This window comes from Anarhichas minor, unplaced genomic scaffold (genome assembly GCF_050575085.1).
Source record: "Anarhichas minor isolate MPS153535 unplaced genomic scaffold, ASM5057508v1 ptg000042l, whole genome shotgun sequence".
Taxonomy (NCBI): Eukaryota; Metazoa; Chordata; class Actinopteri; order Perciformes; family Anarhichadidae; genus Anarhichas; species Anarhichas minor.
In genome coordinates this window covers 9,991,978-10,016,042 of record NW_027466488.1, presented here as the reverse complement: position 1 = coordinate 10,016,042, position 24,065 = coordinate 9,991,978, and the positions used below count along the sequence as shown (strand labels likewise).

Here is a 24,065-nt window from a genome sequence, read left to right as displayed (position 1 = left end):
AATTAGCATTTGGTAGCTGGTCCTTGGAACTCTCAGCATGCGGACTAAAAAGGTGTCAATGCAAGTGAAGGAGGCCATTGTTAGGCTGAAAACACTTAACAAACCTATTAGTCAGATAGCAGAAACATTAGGATTGGCCAATTAAACAGTTTGGTACTTTCTTAAAAATAAGGAATTCACTGGCAAGCTCACCAACACCAAAAGGCCCAGAAGACCACGGAAGACATCTAAAGTGGTTTGTTGCAGAATTCTTACCTTGGTGAAGAAAACCCTTCATAACATCTACTGAAGTCAAGAACACTGGAGGAGGTAGGCGTGTCATTGTTAAAGTCTACGATCAAGAGACGCCTTCATGAATCTAAATACAGAGGGTTTACAACAAGGTGCAAACCTCTGGTGACACTGAAGAACAGGAAGGCTAGACTTTGGACAGATGAAACCAAGATTCACTTGTTCCAGAATGATGGGAAGAGAAAAGTGTGGCGAAGGAAAGGAACGGCTCATGATCCGAAGCATTCCACATCATCTGTCTAACATGGTGGAGGCAGTATGTCTGGCTGCTAATGGAACTGGGTCACTGGTGTTTATTGATGATGTCACAGCTGATAGAAGCAGCAGGATGAGTTCTGAGGTGTTTAGGGCTAAACTATCTGCTCAGATTCACCCGAATGCTGCAAAACTGATTGGACGGCGTTTCACAGTGCAGATGGATTATGACCTAAAACATACTGTAAAAACAACCCAAGAGCTTCTCAAGGCAAAGGAATGGAATATTCTTCAACGGCCAAGTCAGTCACCTGATCTCAACCCAAGTGAGCATGTTTTTCACTTTCTGAAGATAAAACTGAAGGCAGAAAGACCCACAAACAAGCAGCAGCTGAAGGAGGCTGCAGTAAAAGGTCTGTCAAAGCATCTCAAGGGGAAAAAACTCACCGTTTTTAGTGATGTCTATGGGTGCCAGACTTCAGCCTGTCATTGACTGCAAAGGATTTTCCTCCAAGTATTAAAAATGATGATTATATTCACAATTATGTTAGGTAGTCCAATTACTTTTGAGCCTCTGAAAATGTGGGGGACTGTGTAAAAATGGCCATAATTCCTAAACGGTTAATGTGATTTCTTTGTTATATCCATTGAAGCTGAAAGTCTACACTTCAACCACATATTGACTGCTTAGTTTCAAATCCATTTGGAGTTGTGTAAAGAGGCCAAATTAGAAAAATTGTGTCACAGTCCTAATATTTATGACCCTGACTGTATATATATGCAACAGTGTTTCTTTTGTGTCTTTTGCCCATGAGGCCGCTGTTCATTTCCCGTGTAAAAAGAGAAGTCAACGTTGATTTATTGTTCACGTAAATTGCATACTTCAGTAACAGCACTAAGTATTTCATGATGTATTCATAAATCTAAAGTACTTGTGTTGCTCAAACCTAACTAAGTTGTTTCCTGTGAAGACGGAAGTTTATTTTGAAAAGACTGTTTGCATTTAAAAAGTGGACATTGCCATGTGTGGCATGAAATATAAGGAGATGCTTTTCATAGGACTTCATAAGAACCGTTGTCTGAGGACACGTTGCCTGCTGAGATAACCTCTGGCTGAAAGTTGCAATTTGCTTCTTTTCAAAGTTAAAATCTGCACATTTATGCAATCATTTTGGATAATATACAATCAATAATTGTCAAATTATTTATTTTTTACCTTACGTTAACTATGTTAATAATGGCTTACAGAAAACGACCCTGGAGCCAATCCAAATACAGCCACTGTCCCCAATCACAACGAGTATGAACTCTTTGTGGTTGTTCTTCACAGCTTTTTTTTGCTATGGTTATTCGGAAGTTTTTTTTTAATAGTTAAGGGACAAAAATGTTCTTTCAAAAACATAAATAAGTAGATAATTCAACCATGTGCCCTTAACAGGAAAGCCATCTTCTACATGCTCGTTGACTGATCAGTTCTGGACACGTACTGTACTTTAATGCAGTTTCCACTAATATTGGCACAACTATTTTCCCAACACATAATCCATGAAAACTTTGCTATCACAGGCGCTTAAAGTTACATCAAAGAACATGGTAAACTAACTGGAAAAGCATTCAATGATTAATAATCTCAGGACTTTAGAGATTGTTTATCTGCTCGGCTGACACATCAATCCTAAATCCCAAGCACCTTGGGTCGATCAGTTAACATCTTTTAGTGCTAGTTTGATGCCAACTTTCTGGTTCTGCCAGACCAATGCTCAAGTTTAGCTGTTCCACTACCTGGCCTCCAGACTCAGGGGATTAGCTGTGTGGTTATGAAGGAAAGAAGTGTGGCACAGTAATCTGATTCCTGTTTGGCTGATGCTGTTGATGTCCCAACTGCAAAGCAGCTCACAGGTATGTATGAGCGAGATACCGGGACAAAGACTGAGTCCGTACCACATTAAATGCTGTTGAGCCTAAACGCAACATTTCAATCACGTCCAGCTCTTTCCATGGTGAATGAAGACCGGTGTGATATTTTACGAGAGGGAGATCAGGGGAGAAGATGAAAGTGAAGGGAGGAATTAGAAGGAAATTAGGAGGAGTGAACATAACCTCAAAGCATATGCTTTTGAGACTGCGAGGGAGAGATGAAGGCAAAGTGCCTGTGGGGGTTTTTGTGTAACTGCATGCGAGTGCGTTCATGCTGTGTTTCGTTTAGAGGCGAATTCTCTCTCAAATGATGTCGGTGATTAAAGAATGTGAAGGAAAACGAACACATCAAAACAAACAACCTGCCCAATGCCACTAAAGAGAACTTCCATTTAATACTATGGCATCAAATGTTCTAATAATCCCATAACTGCTGAGCTCTTAATTTGAACTCCCAGGTCTTTTCACACGCGAGTGACGCGGATATGAAAGCTAGTTTATCCGTCTTTCCTTTATTTCTCTCTCTTTATTTGAGAAAAGTTCATATTTGTGTTGTCAAATTGCACTATGACCCTGAAATTCTGTCTCTTGTGTTATCATATACTGAATGCAAGCAAAACTACAGACCAAAATCACACTCTTTCTGGTTGAACCAATCTGTGAACTGTCTGAAACAATGGATATACCCCAAATGGGCCCCAAAAAAAATTGCTGTGCGCTGCACGCGCAAACATGCCACTCCCCTTGGGGCTTAGCCCCCCCTTTCTTTGAATCCTAGAAACGCCCCTTGTACACACATTCATGTCCCACTCACAAACAACTGTCCTAAAGTGGGTTATCCCTTCACTTCTATTCTGTTGCCATCACCAGGACAAACTTTCAAATTGTATTCCTTCTTAACATCAGCATGTTATGCTGCGTCCAGACAACTCAGATTTCGGAATTTTTCCAGCTGAAATTTCCAATTTCCGACCTCCAAGCGTCCCCGGTCCACGATGCCAACCAAAAACAAGACAACTGCTGACAAACTGATGTGTCTCTGGCAAGTGTGCACACAATAGAATTCTCAGCATATTTTTATATTTTAGCAATTTTTAACGATTTCCCGATAACCTTTGTGCGGAGAAGTTAACTTTCAGAGATCGTTTAACATAACCAGCTACCTAATAACATGGCGACATATTTTAACATTGATTTACATGCAGAACACGTTGACTATAATATGATAGTTTGTATTATTCAATTAAATATAGGCAAATATAATTAACGTTGCCTTTTAGTTAATGATTCACCATTTACGATGTGCGTTTCTGTTATTGGATGACGTCAGACAACTGCTTCTTTGTCGGGGTAGACTGATTGGCCCGGAGTTCACAAGTAGGAACTCCGACTTTGAGCGGTGTTTCTTCATACTTGTAGAAGGAGGTCGGACATTTCCGAGTTGTTCGACAGCGGCATTAGCATTGTGATTGTGAGTTTTTTAGCATGCTGACAATAGCATTTAGCTCAAAGCAGCACTGTGCCTGAACACAGCCTCACAGAGCCTGTCATATCATTAAAACATTCATATTCAACACATCTGCAAAATACTTGACATCTTTTGAAGATTTGTTCCTACTGCATATTTAGTCATGAACTTAACAGGAAAATCACTGTCAATGATTTGATAGAAATGATAATGTTGTATTTGCAGCTTTACAACAAGGACGTCTATTCTTACTGCCTTATCTGTAATAGCAGGAGGACATTACACCCTTAGTCATCTCTGCTTGTGGCAACTGAAACATAGTTACTTAGTTAAGGTTAAATGAGTTGCATCTAAATTAAGAGACCCTTATAGGACCATACCAAGTGCTTTGGTTCTTAGTAACCAAGACCAGACTCAGGACCCAACTCAGTCCACGCAGTTTCAACTGAACTCACTATCACGTCTGCTCATCTAGTGCGATGGGATAATATTCTTTTTTGTGCGTGATTGTTAGGACTTACTGTATACTGCTACTTCTTTTCAATTGCGGCTGCTTCTTAATTGATGCAGCATCATGCTGCTGTCTGTGTTTAATGCTCCCTCTCTGCTTGGGTTTGTTCTGGTAAACCACATTTTGGATGGGGTCTATTTATTTTTCTTTTCATTTGAGCATGTGAAGTTCGGTTACGTTTTCCCACATATCATGCCCAAATCTTTCTCTGAAGACCTTGAATATGAATGTTATTTGTAGGAAGAGTTGCACTGAGACGTCATGTGCTGAGAATTCTCCGTGCTCTTCTAAGATAGCAGAGACAGAGTGGAGTGAAAGTGTAAAATGAAATGTCGACAGGCTATAAACGCAAGGCTTCATTAAGGAGATGGATGCTGAACACATTTTAGCTTTTCTTTTTAGGGGCATTTTCAGCAGTCCTGATATGCATTCCAAATTTGGGGAGTTTTGGGATATGATAAAGCCCCCAAAAAGGCAATTAATTTGCAGTATAATAATAATAATAATAATAATCATTACAGTTTCAATGGGACCTTCGCGGCCCGACGTTGTCGGTTGTTCAGGCCCTAATAATAAACTAAACGCAACTGTATTAAACCACCTTTTGTGTTAATAACTATTTTACATATTAAGAGAAGAGTTAGCCTGAAATGAAAATTTTTATAATTTATGGGTCCCATGCTTGAGTTTGCAATTTACATTACCTCTCATCAAACTCTGCCCACACACTTCCTAAATATCCTGCCTTTTTTGGATTCATAGAATTTGTGGAAAAACGATTTGGAGACAATCTGACAATTTCCTCTGTATGAAATTCCCTTATTAGCTGCAACGTCCTGATGCCCAAGTCTGACTGAGTCTCCCTTGCCTCCAGCAACAATTCAGCACTTAAGTGGCTATTGCATTTATCCTGTTATACAAATGTATTGGGCATACATACGGGCGCTCACATGCCCAGAGAAACAGCTAAATGAAAATAAAGCAGACTTCAGCATGAATAGTAAGTGGGCCTAGACAGGAAGTGATGGGAAAATGGAACAAGAGTTTTCTTTGCGGCTTTGACATGTTGACAGAGAAGCCACTGCCGTTGATACGGGGATGACACCATAATGTCAAGCAGATGTACAAAGAAAGAGGAGGGAACTGCTTAAAATTGCATTTCTCTACATTTGGTCATCTTCGTCTCTTCTGTAATGGCATGGGCCAAATTCAGTGGATTATTAAATTACACCTCAAATTAAAACCTTGAAAATCAATATGGTTGGAGGACGCAATAAATAAATAAAATGTTGAATATGTACAAGCACATGCATAGGATTTTGAATTAGTTGTACTAGTAATGTCTCAGTTCTGCTCTCCTTTTTCTTAGAATTTGTCTGTAAAGGTTTTGTGAAATGACCACGGTTATGTTTCTTAACTGCAAACTATAACATTAACACAAACTGGACAATTTGGTAGATGTTGACTTCACGCAAATAAGGCAGCTTCGTTAAAGGAATATTAAACATTCTTAATTTCCGCTGTACAACCCCAAATCAAGGATTTTACACTTGTAGTCGCGTGTCCTTCATCCAACTGTTCATTGCTAAACCTACAGTATATTTGCCCCACTTTTCCTGTATAAAAACACATTAACATCATCTGCTAAGGGACCATGATCAGAGTTTGCAGCTTTTGGTTTCATAGCATTTCGTTTGTAAGGCCTTGGCGGATCAGTGACATTGCTGCAGTTACTGACAGGATTTAACTGGCTGGCCTTTCTACTGTTATGAAAAAAAAGTTTTTCAGAATATTCTTGGTGGAGTTTATCTCAAAATACAGCTCTTGTTCGCTTTTCTGTTTCCTATTGTTATAAATAGAAACAAACCTTTCACAACCTCCTACTAGATAAAAAATCAACCATGTTAGCTGTCACACACTGCCAGGTCTTGTTTCAAATTCCCGGCAAACAAGTGAACTGAAGGAGAGTGTCTTCATTAGCATAAATCCCTCTGGAAACAAGGCCAAAAGTGGGGTGAGAGCGTTTCAACAAAGCCTTTTAACTACAAACATGATAATGAAATAAGTTTGTTCGTGCTTCTGGTGCTAGAGGAGACGTGGTGACTCTGTTTAACTCTGATGCACTGTGCATCCCGTAGCTCTCTGCAACCAATTAACATGGCAGTAGATAGGTTTTTGCTTTTTCTTATCATTTATGAAGCAAATGTTGATTTCACAATGCAATTGGCTGTAAAATAATGACACCATCGGCATTTAGTTTGTTTTCCTATAAGCCTCGCTTTCACTACGCAATCCTGTCTGCCACTGAGGATAGCGCTTCTGTTCCAGTAGCTTTCCACAATTACCAGAGAGTTTCAATATTAGTTCTTTGCAGTTCAAAAGTTGTCTTTTGTCATTTTTAATGAAATACCAACGTGTGGGATAAGCTTTTTAAACCGTCTCAAATGTTGGTCGGAATTCTAATAACTCTGAACTCTTAATAACTCTGAACTAATGCAGGATATGAATATCATGATGAAATTAAGACTCCATTTGTTATTCTGGCACAGATGACATTGTCATCATGACTCGACCTCGATATTGCTTCGTTAGCTAGTTAAGCTTTTTACAGGAGAACAGCTTCAGTTTGTCGGTGCAGGGCAACATTAGTGGCTAGCAAACCTGACGAACACTAATTGCTAAATATACATACAGATTACTGAGTTTAGCTGATAAGAAATGAATTGGAACAGTTAGCCAGAGATTAGCAGTAAACACAGCAACAACTACAGCTGGAGATGGTGGGAATAGCCTTTATATTTCAGGTACCGGGACATAAGATTAAGTACTAGACAAATTCATATTTTGTCCTGAAAGGTTAAGAGACCAATCAAATCAAGGCAGCTCACTCAAAGCCACAAATGCCAACCTCACGGTGACACTAGAGGAAAAGTAAGCAAAAATCAGAGGATCACCAAAGTCTTCAGGGTACTCTGTCTGGGAACCATGAATATCTGGACAAAATGCATGCCAGTCGATCCTGAAGATTTTGAGACATCTCACTGGATATGATGAGACTTAATGATGGTGGTGGCATCAAAGCCTTTAAATTGTATCCTCTGGGGCATCGTGACAAACGATTGTGATGTCAAGTGATTGCCGAGGATTATTAAAAGCCTCCGAGACTCTGGGTGTACGTATACAAGATTTGCTATGTTCACACTATTAGCGACAAAGATACACAGCAGCCAAGCGAGGCCGGCTGCATTGTCGAATAATTGCTGTTGAAGTGTTGCTCAAGCTCGATACCGATGCACTGGGCTTTAAACTAACTCCAATGTAAACCCACTCATTATGAAAGGGTCAGAGCAGCTGCGTATAAAGAGCGAGATAGTCCACACAGAGCCAAGGAGGGCGATGGGTCAAAACAAACAGGACTTTTGACCAGGAGGCCGCTGTTCAGGTCACGTGCAAACTAAGTTGTTCGTCACCTGGTAGTTACCGTTAACCATGTTCTTTTCCTAAACCTAACTAAGTGGTTTTGTTGCCTTGTTTTGAAAGGAAAGAGATGTCAAAGCTGATGTAGGTTGCAGTTAAAAGTCTCTTTTTTTGCTGTGTTGTGGCTGTTATCAGTCAGTGTCAGTTAGCCAATGATAGAGTGATATAAGTTACCGCTTTGTGCAGGTAAATCTGACATTAACTCTTTAATTCTCTGTTTTTCTATGTGGACACAAAGTCATTCTCACTGGTATATGCACACACTGAGGGCGCCGTTATGAAACCAAATATAGTACAAAGTACAAATGTCTCCATTGTTGGTCGTGATTTTCTTCCCAAGTAAAAGCATCTCCATGTCATCTACACAGCAGATCTGTATGCTGTAGCAGATTAAAAAAAAACAGTTTAATATCAGTTTGACTTTAACATAGTCGGACCGTGAAAATGCTATAAAATTATGATAACAACTAAAGTAAATTATTCGATTAGATCTCAGCTTTGAAGTGATAATGCTAAGAGGAACATCTCCATTCGGCATACACAGGCGGGGGAACCAGTGAAGCACATACACACACATATATCTGATCTCGGCAGAATTTAGACATCACACAGAAAAAATGGTAGTAGCGGCTGCTACTGCAGGTGTTCCATAGCTAAGATGTTCAATTACTTTTTTAATCCTGAAGCACCAGCACAGACATGCGTGTTCAGCCCCCCCCACACACACACACACACAGTGCATACACCCTCTGAACATATGTGGGAGCAGATGAACACAAGTCTCATCGCACACATGTCCGCTAAGCTTTCTTGCAGTGTCTTGCAGAAGTTCATTTTACCCTTCAGCTTCATTTAATTAGAAGCAGCGAGTGAAAAGTGCAGGATTTCAGTCCGGCTGGCTGGAGCCAGCGTGTAATGTGGCTCACCGCTGGACCAGAGCAGGATGACTGGTTAATCCTTGGATTACACACACAAACACACAGTTATTAGACATGGGGACATGAAATGTCCCTCTCGTTCTCTCTCTGTAATCTGATCTGCAAGCAGTGTTGTATTACTTTGCATATTAAGACACCTTGAGTACCCAGTTAGCATGCTGATGGAGCAGGTACCCTGATCGCTAAACTCTCCCCTCAATAAGCAAAGCAGATTTCCTCCTCACTCAGATAACTCATCACTAAATGAAGTTCTTAATAAGATATTTTAGACATTTAGCAAGACTTTTCAATTATGCTAAAATATCTTTTAAACTTCTGTACACCTCCCGTCAGATTTTTGCCATATTGTATCATACTCAGTTTTCACTTCCCTTCATTGTATTTCATGAGAAATGTTGATTTAATATATATATTTTTTAATTAAATGTCTATATTTTAAAGACATTTAGCTTTAATTAGAACTTTCTAAATCCGTATTGAACGGTGAAAAGCTTTTCTTGCTGGCCTTATTGTTTTAAATGCCTACCGTAAATTAGAGAGAGGGAAAGAAATCAACCTATACCTTAAATGGAAATGGAAAAAACTCTGTTTGCAAATGATAAATTGCTGCCTCTGTTGACTCCAAAATATTATGTCTTTTGTGAAAAGCGGATGTGGGCCAGAATGAAAGTGCAGGAAATGTGTCTTTGTAAAGTGTTGATGACAGGACAGAACACGACAAAGCAGGCAAAGTTGTCAACCCGGAGACACAGATGCCGTATGATCGTCACATTTTCAATCATGCTCCGGTACCTGAACTCTGTCAAATCTGCTGTGTGATTCTCCAGGTTCAGAGGAAGAGAGGAAGCGAGACGTCAGGGATGGAGACAATTAGGCTGGAAGTTGGAAGGGAGGGGAGGAATGAAGGAAATTAGGAAAAGAATAGAGGAAATGGTGAAAAAGAGGAGAGCACGAGAGAAGGGAGAAGAAATATTACATGTCGATAAAGTAAGAGGTAATGCAAGATAGAATTGCTGAAGGGTAGTTTTCTGTTCCAGAGGCTTTCAGATATGACCCTAACCCAAACACATACAAACATCCGCAAACAGATTATGGCCCAAGATTGATGCAAGAACATGCAGATAATCGAGGCGCTGGGATTAATAAGGAGATCAGGGTAGTGAAAGGGTTGTGGGTCGGGGGTGGGATTACAGCTCCCCGGTCCGACGTTAACAAACACAATTCCCAGCAGACAGCGAATGAGCAAAACAAAGCTGCCTTAAGAGGATTGGAGGGCTTGGCCATTGTGACTAAAACTATGTGTCGGATTGTTCCGCGTTCAGAGAATTAGGATGACATTGCCAACATGGAAATGCAAGCGTGGATGTTTTCCTGCATGTTTCTGAAATCATACACACTCATACACACCCACACAAAATATAGGTCTAGATGAACAGAGTCGAGGCTTAACGCCTCTGAAAAGCAAAAAAAAGTATTTTTCTATTACATTAAATATTCATGACTTAATGAGCAACATTCAAATTTGAAGTTAGCAGAAAAAAAACATCCTTTAGTATAATAAATGAATGAAAAATGTATTTATATGTGTATTAATCATTCATACAATCTGCTCATTTTCTTCATCAGTGCAAACAGCCCCACGAATATCACATGATTCATATTTAGCTAAATTCTGATTGGTGCAAGAAAGCATGTGTTCATGAGAGAATAGGGTTGGGACCTTTAAAGTCTAAATGGAAAAAAAAAAAAATCGGATAAAGTGTGTATGTATCCGTGCTGTCTGTTTTGTTTTGCATACCTAGTCAGTCAGTTGTATTAACCAAATAGAAAAAAATGGCCATATGTCCATTCAGAGCATATCTATGAATCAGAGTCTTGCCTGCACTCTCCTCTTAACATGGAGACGGCTGAGCTGGTGGCTAGAGGCTAACATGGGCAACAGTGCTGACAAAGTGTTTCCCTAAAACGCTGTCCGCCACCATAGTAACCACTTGACCACACAAAAAGTTACACAGGGCCTACTGACGTCGCAGCGTCCTGCATTTTGATTGGTCCAATATTTATGTGGGCAGGCACAAAAACTTGTTGCACAAAAAACTATTTCAGCGCTTCCTATGATGTGACTCTGTGACGTATGTTATTCTGGGTCAGGATTCAAGTCACGCAGTAACACAGAGGCATTGTAGGCCAAGTTACTGAAAAAACATGAAACCCGTTGTTCATTAAAAAACACTTGCATAGCTTTAGAAAAAAAAGAGAAAGTAATTAGTGACATTTGCTACATCAGGCTTCTGTCATTACTCAGCTCATGCTCCATCAAAGGTGTCTTTAATAAACTCAGAGTCTCCACAGCAACACATCACATCTCCAGTATGCAACGTGTGTAGAAATAGAGAGACATTTACTGGCTGGCAGCAGGCTGCTCCCCGATGCTGCCGGAAGCACTCACAGTAAGGCAAAGGGCACCACGCTTCCTCCAACTCTGACCAAAACCAGGTGGGAGTTTATTGTTGGCTAATGTAGCAAGACAGCATTCCTCCTGTTAAACTAACATGTGCTGCAGCAGTCTGCCCACTGAAGCCAGTGCTAACAAGCTTACTACCGAAATGCTGCGGCAATAAATCATCACTGGGATTAATAACGAAAATGTGTTTGAATGAGTTTCAAAATTGCACTCACTTACACTGAGTTATCATCCCTCAAAAACAGATCCAGATCAAACTATCAGTAAAATATAAAAACATAATAGTTTGAATAGGTTGCAAATTATCTTCCACACCATGAAAGCCCAAATCAGCTTTTGTTAAGAATGCAAATAATTATTGAAAGGGGCTGCAATATAATCGCTCGGGGCAATTCCTCACCGTCGATGTTCATTCACTAAAAGTGCTTGTTTTTTGCCACTGACGGGCTCAGATTGTTGAAGTGTCTGACAACAAAAGCTTTTTCTTTATAAATGATTTCGTCTGTTTGTTGTTGTTCATGTGACTTGGTGCCGGTGGACAAAGGTTTGGAGAGAGCATTGCCGCTGTTGTCAGAGTTTGCTGTGTTGCAGTCCAGGAATCTGAGAGGTTTTCAGTGTTGTTGCATAATATTTGGCTGATTTTTGACAATCCGGACGAGGCCACGAAATTTCAGAACTCGACTTCTCCGAGCGAGACACCACAAGAACAAACAGAGTGGATCAAGCAAAAGCTAAAGAAAAATATTTCTCTGTAGGGTCCTTTAATGATGTCGCACACTTCGAACAACAAGCCTGTCAGGGGCAAGAACAAGCTATTTTAGTGGACGGACATTGAAGAGTGGCCCCGAGTGTTCTCGCTCAATGCTGGAACAACTGTTGTCCCCGATAGTCACTTAAGAAATATGGTCCGGATTGAAATACAGAAGTTAACCCTTTAATAACTTAGCAAGTAAAGCATCGGAGTTCTTCAAAAACAATTCAGCAGCAGCTACTACAACACAAAGTACGCATGTTCCGAACTTTGAGAAATGTAAAGACCGTGTTAACCGATCAGGCCCGTAACCTTCTGCAACCAGAAGTCGACAAAAGTAGCAAAGGCGAGCATTGTAGTATATATTACCTCTTTCAATCCCGGACGAGAGCAGACACAGGAAAATGAGCTCTCTCTCACCGATTACCAATGAGGTGTGTGTATGTGTGTCTATATATACACATGCTTTTGCAAACACACGTCTTTGTGTGGTTTCGCAGGATTCACAACTCCTGAATATCCTGAGAAGCAGTTGAAGTGTGAATAACATAAAGCAATGAGAACGTCACCCATCAGCAGCAGAGGGACTGCCCTGGAGAAATAGCTTGTTTCTCTGAGCTGAGTGTTTGTGCATAAAGTCGGGATTCAATTTGTATATTTGGTAATTGCTGAGGATTGCATGAGGTGAGGTGTTATTTTGCTGAAACGATGCAAGGCTTTCTCATCAGATTGATATATAGCGCTACTAAATGAAGAAGGATGAGAGGAGGTATATTGAGAATCAGAAAAGAGAAAATGATTTGTGTCGAGGTTTGAAGATAAAATCTTCGAAAAAATGTTAAAAGAAACAAACATTTGTTGCTGATTCTTTTCTGGTTGATTCTGCTACTCGTGGTGTATTTTTCTTCTCCACTTGGATGACTGGTAATTGCAGACAGCATGGTTGGATATTTCATCTGTTGTGGAGTCAATTGATGCAAAACACATGCAAGTTTTTTATGTACTTAAACAGCAAAAACTTCTTTGTCGATTCTAGTTGCTTCTCAGCGTGATCCATTCGGTCCTTTTGGCTTCATAAAAGGTGCAGGACTGTAATGTACAGTAACATTCAATTAATAGCATCAATCACCCTAATCCTGGAACTATATGTAGTCTTCATATACTGTATTCTGCAGAGGTGTCATGAAGAAAAATATATATATTTGTACAAATTGCTAATCTAAAAATTGTTGTTGGCCGGAGACACCTGCTCTCACACTCAAGACGCCCAGGCGCCAAATCAGAGGAAGCCACACAGACATTCCTCAATGAAGAATAGCCAGTAGCTGTAGAGGTTTACTGGGCTTTACCTGCAAACAGAGCGGTGGGTCAATCTCAGGCTGTTCATACGGTGGCATTGTGTTTATGGAGTGTCCGTCCATAGTCCGATCCATTCTGGGGAAGGCGATACCTCAAGAACCTAAAAGGAATTTATTCATTTTTAACAAACGTCCACCTGAATTAAAGGATGAAGCAAGTAGACTGATGAGACCGTCCCATTCTCGTGAGATCTTAGGATCTTGGGACTGCTACATGACAATGGTTATTCTATTTCTCCAACTTCCTGCTCAGAGATTGCTCCAAAAACATCATACAGAGCGCGACATCCACAGTTTGTGTGGTTTTAGTTGACAGACTTACGTTCAGACACGCACACAAAACAAACCTCTCCGAAATGTTAGTTAGGCCTCTTTCACCAGTTATGGAAGAAAAGTCAGCACTGATGTCTGATGATGTTTCTTGTGTAGGTTTATGCCCTTAGATACCTGAAGCATTCACCCAGCAGCAGGAACAATATGAATAATGGTGCTGAATGCTTTTTTTACAGATGTGGCACATGCAGCGGTAACTTCATTACTTATTCACAATCATTAACCGTCCCGTCACCGATGATTCAATCGTGTATGACAGTCCGCACTTCAGACAGATAAGCTGCAACGCAGAGACTGCATGTTTATCCACTCGTATCATTTGGAATGACGCTGCTGTCCTCTGGAGGAGCCCTGATCTCCGTCAAATCTGTCAAAACATTTGTATTTAACTGTAAAGAAAAGTCCAAACTCTGTTCCTCCTGGAGTTGCAAAAATAGTTTTGTTCTCCTGCCAAATGTTTGCTACCTAAATGGAACGTCTCACAGTATTTACTGTTTGGCATTATTGTGTGATGCCCTTCCATATACAGGATGCAACCTCTTCTATTCATTAGAGTAAATAGCTAAATGTGGCAGCAGATGGTAAGAATCAATGCGCTTTTCAACGTATCATATGTACACTGACACCTACCAGAGGTTCGACGCAGTATTTATATTAAATGAAAAAAAATCCCAACATATTTTTGGAGCTCAGTGCTCATATTTTTTTTATTTTAAAGACCAGGAAATAATTAAACAACCCTATTGCTGACACGTTGTGCAGCTATAACAAGGGGGTGGCCCCTGGGAGGCTCCAGGATTGTTTTGACACCAACATATAGACAATAATAATTAACACTAATAATGTAACATTTCTTTGAAAGCACATAAAAACATTTCTTTCTCTCAGGCTTCTGAATAGTGAGTACTACTTCCACCACAGCACTACGATACGATCTGGGCAGCGATACTGTTTCGACTGAGAGTTTTGCACAATCAGCTTTACTCTCACTTCAGCAGCTTTCTACGCTCATACATTGAACCCAACTGGATGCAACATTTGTGTATGTTTGACATTTCAGAAGTTTTTTTTTTCTCATGCAAATATCTTGCTTCTGATTGTTGTGTATGTTTAACTTCTCAGATCAAATATCACGTATGGTGCAAGAATCTTTTCATGTATTTTTTGAATGGGTGAGATAAATGGGTCATATGTACAAAACCAGACCGGATGGTAGTGTGGGAGAGATCCCAGAACAAGTGGGGAAGGACTAAAACAAAGAATGGTAATGAGAGGGGTTATCCAGAAATCCAAGGATGGAATTTTTGTGAAAGGTGAGACAGAGATTTTGAGGTGAAAAACAATTAAGTCCTTGGATGTGTGGAAATACACAGAGAAGAGTTTCCTAGTGATGTAGCGATTCTCCCTGTGGTATTGCCACTAATGAGAACATCTGCATCAGTGAAACAGATGGAGTGAGAGAGAGAGAGAGAGAGAGAGCCGAGGGGGAAGGCTGTCTGAGAGGAGAAAACAACTAGACTTAGAGAGACTGAGTGAAGGAGAAAAAAATAGTTGAAAGAACAAAACAGAGTAAGTGCTTCAGAAAGAAAAAACCAAATTTATTGCACTCACTAATTCCTGTCGTTTTGGCTCTTGGTTCCCTCCTCTCCCCAAGGTGCCAATGCCCAGCTCAGTTTGAGGGTCCTGAGTGCCAGCAGAACAAGCGCAGTTTCCATAGCAACGGCTATGCCTGGTTTCCTCCCATGATGCCTTGTTTTGAGAGCCACGTGTCGCTGGAGTTCATCACGGACGTGGCCGACGGACTGCTGCTGTACAGCGGCCCCTTGGCGCAGCTGCAGGCCTGGGACCACGAGGACTTCATGGCCATAGGTAGGAGACTTCTCAAGCTTCATAACGTAACCCAGCACAACACTATTCACTGTAACTGAGATGAGATTTTTATTTTGTATTTAATTAATTGAACCTGTCTGGACCGACTGTGTTTCTTCTCAGTTTTGAGGAAGTACAATAGCAACATTGCATAGATTGCATATCTTTCTAGCCTTTTATCATCATCTCAAACTACACTGGTTTGGTTTCGACAATGCTTGATAGAATGATGTCACTTCATGCTGTTTTGTAACATAGAAAATAAATAATGAAAAGCTGATTTGCCCTTGATTTATAAAGTGGAGTTTTTTACCATTTTTAGGTGAGGTGGAAAATGTAGACTTTGTGTGCCAGGATGGAGAATAATAGGACACAGAGGAGGTATCGTCTCTGCTGTGTTGCTCTACTCTGACAAGAGACAGCAGAATCTAGACTAACTGCAACAGTGATTCCCAAAAGGGGGGTACTTGTACAGTTGATGAAAATTCATATCCACATATGTCATCAGCTGTAACACCTGAACAATACATTTTGCAATTGAGAGCCAGCAAGCAAAGAAATTTAAACTCTTTGCTTATGAATTAATGGCTGTAATAGTTAGAGTTTAGTAATGGATACATGGCTGTAATAGTTAGAGTTTAGTAATGGATACATGGCTGTAATAGTTAGAGTTTATTAATGAATATATGGCTGTAATAGTTAGAGTTTATTAATGGATATATGGCTGTAATAGTTAGAGTTTATTAATGGTTACATGGCTGTAATAGTTAGAGTTTATTAATGGATACATGGCTGTAATAGTTAGAGTTTATTAATGGATACATGGCTGTAATAGTTAGAGTTTATTAATGGATACATGGCTGTAATAGTTAGAGTTTAGTAATGGTTACATGGCTGTAATAGTTAGAGTTTAGTAATGGATATATGGCTGTAATAGTTAGAGTTTAGTAATGGATATATGGCTGTAATAGTTAGAGTTTAGTAATGGATATATGGCTGTAATAGTTAGAGTTTAGTAATGGTTACATGGCTGTTACACCAGCTATTAAAATGTTGTTGTTTTTTGCAGTAAAATACATTTCAATGGAATCCCCAATGTTCATTTTTCATAACCACTTCTGTCAGAATGTAAACTCCTCAAGAGATGATTGGTTCAAAGAGTGTCGTGAGACAGGAGCTGTGTAAACGTATTGTCCGGTCAGCAGTGGAGCCAGCTAGTTTGCTAACTGTCACTATAGCATGCTTGTTAGCACACAGAGAGCTTCTTTGTCTCTTCCATAAAAGTCTTTATTGAATGAAATGATGTACAATACGGAGAACAAAATGTCATGGTGGGTTAACGGCACACTGCAGGGAAAATAGAAAAACAAACTGTATTGCATATGTGGTCATCATTAGGTAAGGCAGAAACAGGAATGTACAATACAAATGAAAGACGGGATGAATACACGCTAATCTCTTTCACTTAGCCTGAAGACTGAGGACTGTTTGTAAACTGAAACAGAAATCCAGTTCAGGTTTCATTCCCTGTGTGTAGTAACTCTACGACTTGATGATCAGGCGGTGTCAGTCACCCTTACACAACTGCACACACTCACACTCTGTGATTTTGATCTTGTTAGAGCTGACACCCCATGCATTTGCCTGTGTACTACTTTGATTCCCATCAAACAGAATTGTTTTTACACATGTGTTTATTGAGAGAAGAAGAAAAAGATATGCAGTGTGGGACAGCCAATCACACGCACTCTTACTACTCACTATAACATATACTGCCATAAAGCTGTGGAAATGTGTGTAAACTGAGCTTCGGCCGCTGTACATCTCTAGCTCTTAAGGGATTTATTTTGTTGCTGTGGCAATATTGTTGAGGTTTGAAGACAATAAAGCTTGTTGAACTGAGGGCGGCAGGCGGGAATTACAGACAGACTGAAACGGAGAACAAAATGTCTTGTACATCTTGGTATATTTACTGTTTTAATCTGAGAGACTAACGCCTCCTTGTCTCTCTCGCTGCTTCTTCCCTTGCATTGGTCCTCACTCCTGGGAGAGATGGTGTTGTTCCATCACTGCCAAAGTAATATGTGTGGGTAGTGAGGTCAGCCTGGAGAGCCGGGTGTGTGTGTGTGTGTGTGTGTGTGTGTGTGTGTGTGTGTGTGTGTGTGTGTGTGTGTGTGTGTGTGTGTGTGTGTGTGTGTGTGTGTGTGTGTGTGTGTGTGTGTGTGTGTGTGTGTGTTATAAGCCGGTTTTCAGTGTATTCCCTGAATTATTTCTTTACTTTTAGTTGGTGTGAGAGGGTCTGTGTGCATCTGAAAGCCAGCCACAGCGTGTGCTATCAGATCCTGAAGAGTTAATGTGTTTGTGGAGCTACGGCTGATTTGTCACTGCGCAGAGTGTAATTAGAGTCAGGCTGTACATATTTAGAGCTCTAATTAACTTGTTTCAAGGTTCACCTACTGCATGGGAAAAAAAATTGTCAGCAAGCCTAGACTGTGCTGGAGCTTTATGTAACTGAATTTAAATTTAAATGCGTGAAAGTCGATCAATGCACCAAAGTGCTGCAATATAATTATTTGTTGAGGGCCTTTTCTGTTATTTGCAGATGGAAGCTACTGACACGTGACCATTTGGACCAGTAATCTCTGTGTACAATTCTGACAATCTCTATGCCCAGTAATGACTCATCTTTAGTTATTATTAGTGTTAGCATTAGAATTACTTCGGTACAGGAAAAACATCGTGGTTGGGCTAAAATAAGTATGCAAACAAGTTAAACGTAAACAGCATCATATAAGTACAGAACAATCGTCACAAACATCACTGACGTAACTTTGGGACACGGTGTTGACTCGAGTCAACAAGCAATTTTTCCAGAATGCCGCAAGCTGCACTTCCAAGGACCAAGCAGTCAGCCCGCTCCAAACGGCCCGACCCCCAAATAACGATGCAAGCAGCAATACCAAACGGCCACCCCAAGTATGGGCACTGCATTAGAATTTTCTTTATTTTCTTTTATTATCATTTACAACCTTTCCTTTTAGATATATGCACTAAACTAAAATATTAAGACCTACAGTATAACCACATTTTTTGACAAGGTCTCTCTAGAAAATGGGTTCACAACAACAGCTAATAATGCTGGACACCTAAGGTTATGTTGTACTTGTAACCAGGGGTTAAAGTGGGCCTGGGATCAGCACATGAGCCTAAAGTTACGCTCCTTTACGTTGGCGCCGCCAGGCAACCATTCTACAGTTATTGGGGGTCTGCTTACAACCATTTCCAGATACAAACAGGTTAGAAATTCAGTTTTCATAACTAGGAACGATTGTTCATGAAACATTTCCTGAACAACAACCACTTCTTAAAGAACTAATAATTATTTTACGGTTCTTTTAGTCATGGTAAGGCAGGTTTTGGAGTTTATTGTAATCTACCAACACAACACAGGAAAGGATTTATTTGCTTGGACGCATAATGCACAAAGCTATCTGATATACAAATATTATTAAAAATCATCTTCACCAGCTGCAGTTCAGGATGAACCCCTATCATATTAGATATGAACAACACTGAATGCTTTTTAATAAAAAAGGATAATACTGGCACAGTTTAATGCAGTAGCCCTTTCATACTACAGACTGTAAACCTCTCTAATCATACAAAGTGCAGATATGATTCTTCAAAGTATATTTGATATGACAGAGAGAGAGAGAGAGAGAGAGAGAGGCAGAAGGGAGGAAAGCATTGAGTATACTGTTCAATGTACACATATGAAAATTTTAAAAATAAGCCATAGAAGGTATTCATGATTATTTCAACCAGCTTCACTGTCCTTACAGGCATATAGAGGTGCATCTCTATGAATTAGAATATCATCGAAAAGTTAATTTATTCCAGTAATTCAATTCAAAAAGTGAAACTCGTATATTATATAGATTCATTACACACAGGGTGATATATTTCAAGCGTTTAGTTCTTTTAATTTTGATGATTATGGCTTACAGCTAATGAAAACCCCAAATTCAGTATCTCAGACAATTAGAATATTACATCAAAAAAAGGATTTTTAATACAGAAATGTTGGCCTACTGAAAAGTGCGTCCATGTACAGTATACAGTATGCACTCAATAATACTTGGGGCTCCTTTTGCATGAATTACTGCATCAATGCGGCGTGGCATGGAGGCGATCAGCATGTGGCCCTGCTGACGTGTTATGGTCCAGGTTGCTTTGATAGCGACCTTCAGCTCGTCTGCATTGTTGGGTCTGGTGTCTCTCATCTTAGAGATTCTCTCTGGGGTTTAGGTCCGTAGATTCTCTCTGGGGTTTAGGTCCGTAGATTCTCTCTGGGGTTTAGGGCCGTAGATTCTCTCTGGGGTTTAGGGCCGTAGATTCTCTCTGGGGTTTAGGTCCATATTCTCTCTGGGGTTTAGGTCCATATTCTCTCTGGGGTTTAGGTCCATAGATTCTCTCTGGGGTTTAGGTCAGGCCAGTTTGCTGGCCAATCAAGCACAGTGATACCGTGGTCATTAAACCAGGTATTGGTACTTTTGGCACTGTGGGCAGGTGCCAAGTCCTGCTGGAAAATGAAATCAGCATCTCCATAAAGCTTGTCAGTAGAGGGAAGCATGAAGTGCTCTAAAATGTCCTGGTACTGACTTTGGACTTGATAAAACACAGTGGACCAACACCAGCAGATGACATGGCTCCCCAAATCATCACTGACTGTGGAAACTTCACACTGGACCTCAAGCAACTTGGATTGTGTGCCTCTCCACTCTTCCTCCAGACTCTGGGACCTTGATTTCCAAATGAAATGCAAAATGTACTTTCATCTGAAAAGAGGACTTTGGACCACTGAGCAACAGTCCAGTCCTTTTTCTCCTTAGCCCAGGTAACTTAGCCCAGGTAAGACGCTTCTGACATTGTCTCTGGTTCAGGAGTGGCTTGACACAAGGAATGCGACAGTTGTAGCCCATGTCCTGGATACGTCTGTGTGTGGGGGCTCTTGAAGCACTGACTCCAGCCGCAGTCCACTCCTTGTGAATCTCCCCCAAATTCTCGAATGGGCTTTGCTTCACAATCCTCACAAGGCTGCGGTTATCCCTGTTGCTTTTGCTCCTTTTTCTACCACACTTTCTCCTTCCACTCAACTTTCCATTAATATGCTTGGATACAGCACTCTGTGAACAGCCAGCTTCTTCAGCAATGACTTGATTTACAGAGAAACAGTGAGCCTCAGTCATCAGCATAAGGGTGAACAAATAACATAAAAGGAACAGCAGGAAGGGGAAAAAAAGGCCTAACATTGATGGAGTGCCACTGTTTATTTTATGGACGTTAAGGTGACACAGAGTTGGTTTCCCCGACCAAATTCTGAACTTGTCTTCTCTGCTGCAACAACAGCAGCAGCTTTTTGATTAACTGTGATCAGTGGGGCACAAGGGAACAGGAAAAAGCTTTTCTACCTCAACCCAAGAACACAGCTTCAAGCATCCACTGCTCGCGTTCAAAGAGCTCAAAGCTCAAAGAGCCATATTGGATTGATGCGTAATTACAGGGGAAGCAGACCAAATGGGATGATTCACTTCCAAATAAAACGCGTCACGAACCGAATGTCGAAGGTCTCATCTCGACATGAATGTATTATAAGTACAAGAGCTGTGCTGGAAAGTATAATGTTACAGGAGGACACTGTTAGGTTCAAGGAACCTCTAGACTGTGTGGAAACCGCATGTAATCCAGCCTCTTACACAAAGAGAACCGGTTTCAATTATAAACAAAGCATTTAATACCTCTCATGCTAAAACAATTGCATAGTGGAGTACATTATTTACAGTTACACCGAATATGACCTGCTCACCCCAAAAAACGTTACCACCCACCCAGTGGTACAGGAGCAAGAGAACGGAAGTCCTTTCTCTCCCGCCTTACATAGTTCAAAAAACATCCCATAATGTCCGTAGTTCCTATTGGCTAAATCCAGCTGGCTCCTCCTCTCTCAGCCAGCTAGGACCCGCCTGGCTCGGGTGATGCTCCTTCTGCGTCCGCTGCAATTGCCTGTCTAGAAATCTCTGTCTATCCCTCTGCTACTCTTTACAGTTTAATACATTCAATGACTGTCTTTTATGGCTTAACACTTCTATGATAAACATACTATATAAAGATAAGGTTTTGCAACTTTTGGCAAAAACTTCACAAGTTTCACAAGCATAGAGCTAAAGGTGCTACAAATACTAAGATACACTTCTAACTACAAATCACTTGTAACTACAAATCCTAAAACACTTCTACAATTATGAATCTTCTAATTATGTATTCCAAGACACTTCTAATTATGATTTCTTAATTATGAATTGTTAAACACTATTATAATTTCTTAAAGCACAGTTCTAAACCCAAATTTCCTACAACACGCATGACTTGACGTCGAAAGAGTAGTTTGAAAGGGGGATTTGGGATTTGAGGAGGCAGAAGGAGACTTGTTTTTACAACTGCTGAACTGCCTTTTCGTTCATGAATGTCAAGAGGCACACGAGAAGCCACTAATATACCTCCAGAATTTTCATTTTGACCATATCGCTACGTGTGCGTAAGATTGTTCACCTTGTTATTAAGCCTTTGCTCAGGGATGCTGCTCGTTGGGCCTGATCATATTTCCCACTGCTTCACAACGCACATTCCCACACAGAGATCGTCAGCTTCTTAGTGAGATGCTGGTTTGCTTTTCCAAAGCTGCCCACTCACCCGCCCTTTATCCTGCTGCAGGGCAGCTGTACCGAGCCAGCCCTGCTGTGTGGACCAGAGGAGGTGTAAGGCACTCACACACACACACACACACACACACACACACACACACACACACACACACACACACACACACAAACACGCAGTGGGAACATAGCTGTGTACTAAATCCAATCTGCGGCCGCTGGGGGAGAAGAGATTACATGGTTATAACACAGAGCTAGTGAGTGTGTGTGTGTGTGTGGGGGGGGGGGGGGGGGGGGGGGGGGGGCCTTGCCTAAACTGACCTCTGGTGTTCTAGGTAAAACCTGATTATTGGATGATCCCTTCAATCCATTTATTTTCTCCAGCATGTAAATATTGTTTATTAATCCCCTCACAGAATTGGTCACCCTTTACAATATTATACTGTCCTCCTGAATCGATGAGCTTGCCCCCGCTTAAAGGTCTCTTTCAGCCGCACCGCTTCGTGGCACACCCCCGAGCGGTCTCAGATGGAGTCCCAGAAACGTCAACTTAGAGCGGCTCTTCAAGAAAACTGGCCTCACAGTACACACCCTGGCACACAAAGACCACACGCAGTAATACAAAGATGCTCCCAACGCACGCTACTCTGGCCTTGACCTCACCAGTTCTGCTAACCTCAGAGTCCTTTTCTCCACAGTAAACAAGCGTCTCGAACTCATGGACAATCTTTTCACTCTCTCGCAGTTGATGAAAGTAACTCCTTCCTGTCGTTCAACCAAATAAATAATTGAGACCTTCTACAACCAACTGGTCACTTCCAGTCCTGAGCCACCAATGATCCCCTCCTCTCCTCTGATGCCCACTCCTTCAACATACTTATTCTTACTTGACCTCAGTGCTGCCTTTGAAACCATCAATCACTCCTCCTCAACCGCCTCGAGTCCTCTCCCACCATCCTTGTTCAAATCATACCTCTCTATCCACCACCAGTTCATCAGTAATAAATCCAACTCTCTCTCAAGGCGTCCCCCAAGGTTCAGTGCTCGGTCTCCTTCTCTTCATCCTCTAAATCAGAGGTATTCAACAGGGGGTCCGCGACCCCTCGGGGGTCCGCGGAGGTACTGCAAGGGGTCCGCGAAAGTTTTGGTTGATTAGACAATTTAAAAAAAATAAAAAATATTTTTTATTTTATTTTTTCTCTAAACATGAATGTGTCCGTTATTGTAATAGCTTAGTATTGAATGCACAATAAAGAGGTATGTGTATACATGGCACTGGGCCCAGTTTAATATAAAACACAATTGTATACAATATATATAGTCGGGGGTCCCTGCTCCATCTCTCTATCAGTTTGGGGGTCCTTGGCCTGAAAAACGAAGACCCCTGCTCTAAATACTTCGCCTCGGTCACATAATACGTCGCCATGGCCTCAATTTCCATTGTTATTCCCCCTCACCCCTCTCACCAGGTACAATCACCGAACCACTGGGGACAGGGCCTTCACTGCAGCCGCCTCCCTCTGGAACTCTCTCCCCTAAGTGCCTTTGACTACCTTTCAAATGGCTATACAAATACAGTATTGTTATTCATATTATCATTATTGATGGTTGTAATAATATTGTAATAATGCATAATTATTTAGCCTTCATTTTCCATAAAGGCATTTTTAGATTAAGACAGCCATCTTGGTAAACATTCAGGGTCATGTTACACATTTACATGCATGGAGCTGATCCAAATTCCTAGCACAAAAGAGCAGCAGTTCAAATACCAATA

General features: G+C 40.9%; 1 protein-coding gene across 1 annotated transcript in view; it reads left to right on the top strand.

The window, feature by feature from the left end:
- The window catches only part of LOC142970061 (neural-cadherin), a 295,060-nt gene that overhangs the window by 193,769 nt on the left and 77,226 nt on the right, over positions 1 to 24,065 (top strand). The window contains exon 27 of the mRNA XM_076110212.1: positions 15,358 to 15,572. Within this exon, the coding sequence (XP_075966327.1) occupies positions 15,358 to 15,572 (215 nt within the window). The remainder of the gene's footprint in view (positions 1 to 15,357; positions 15,573 to 24,065) is intronic.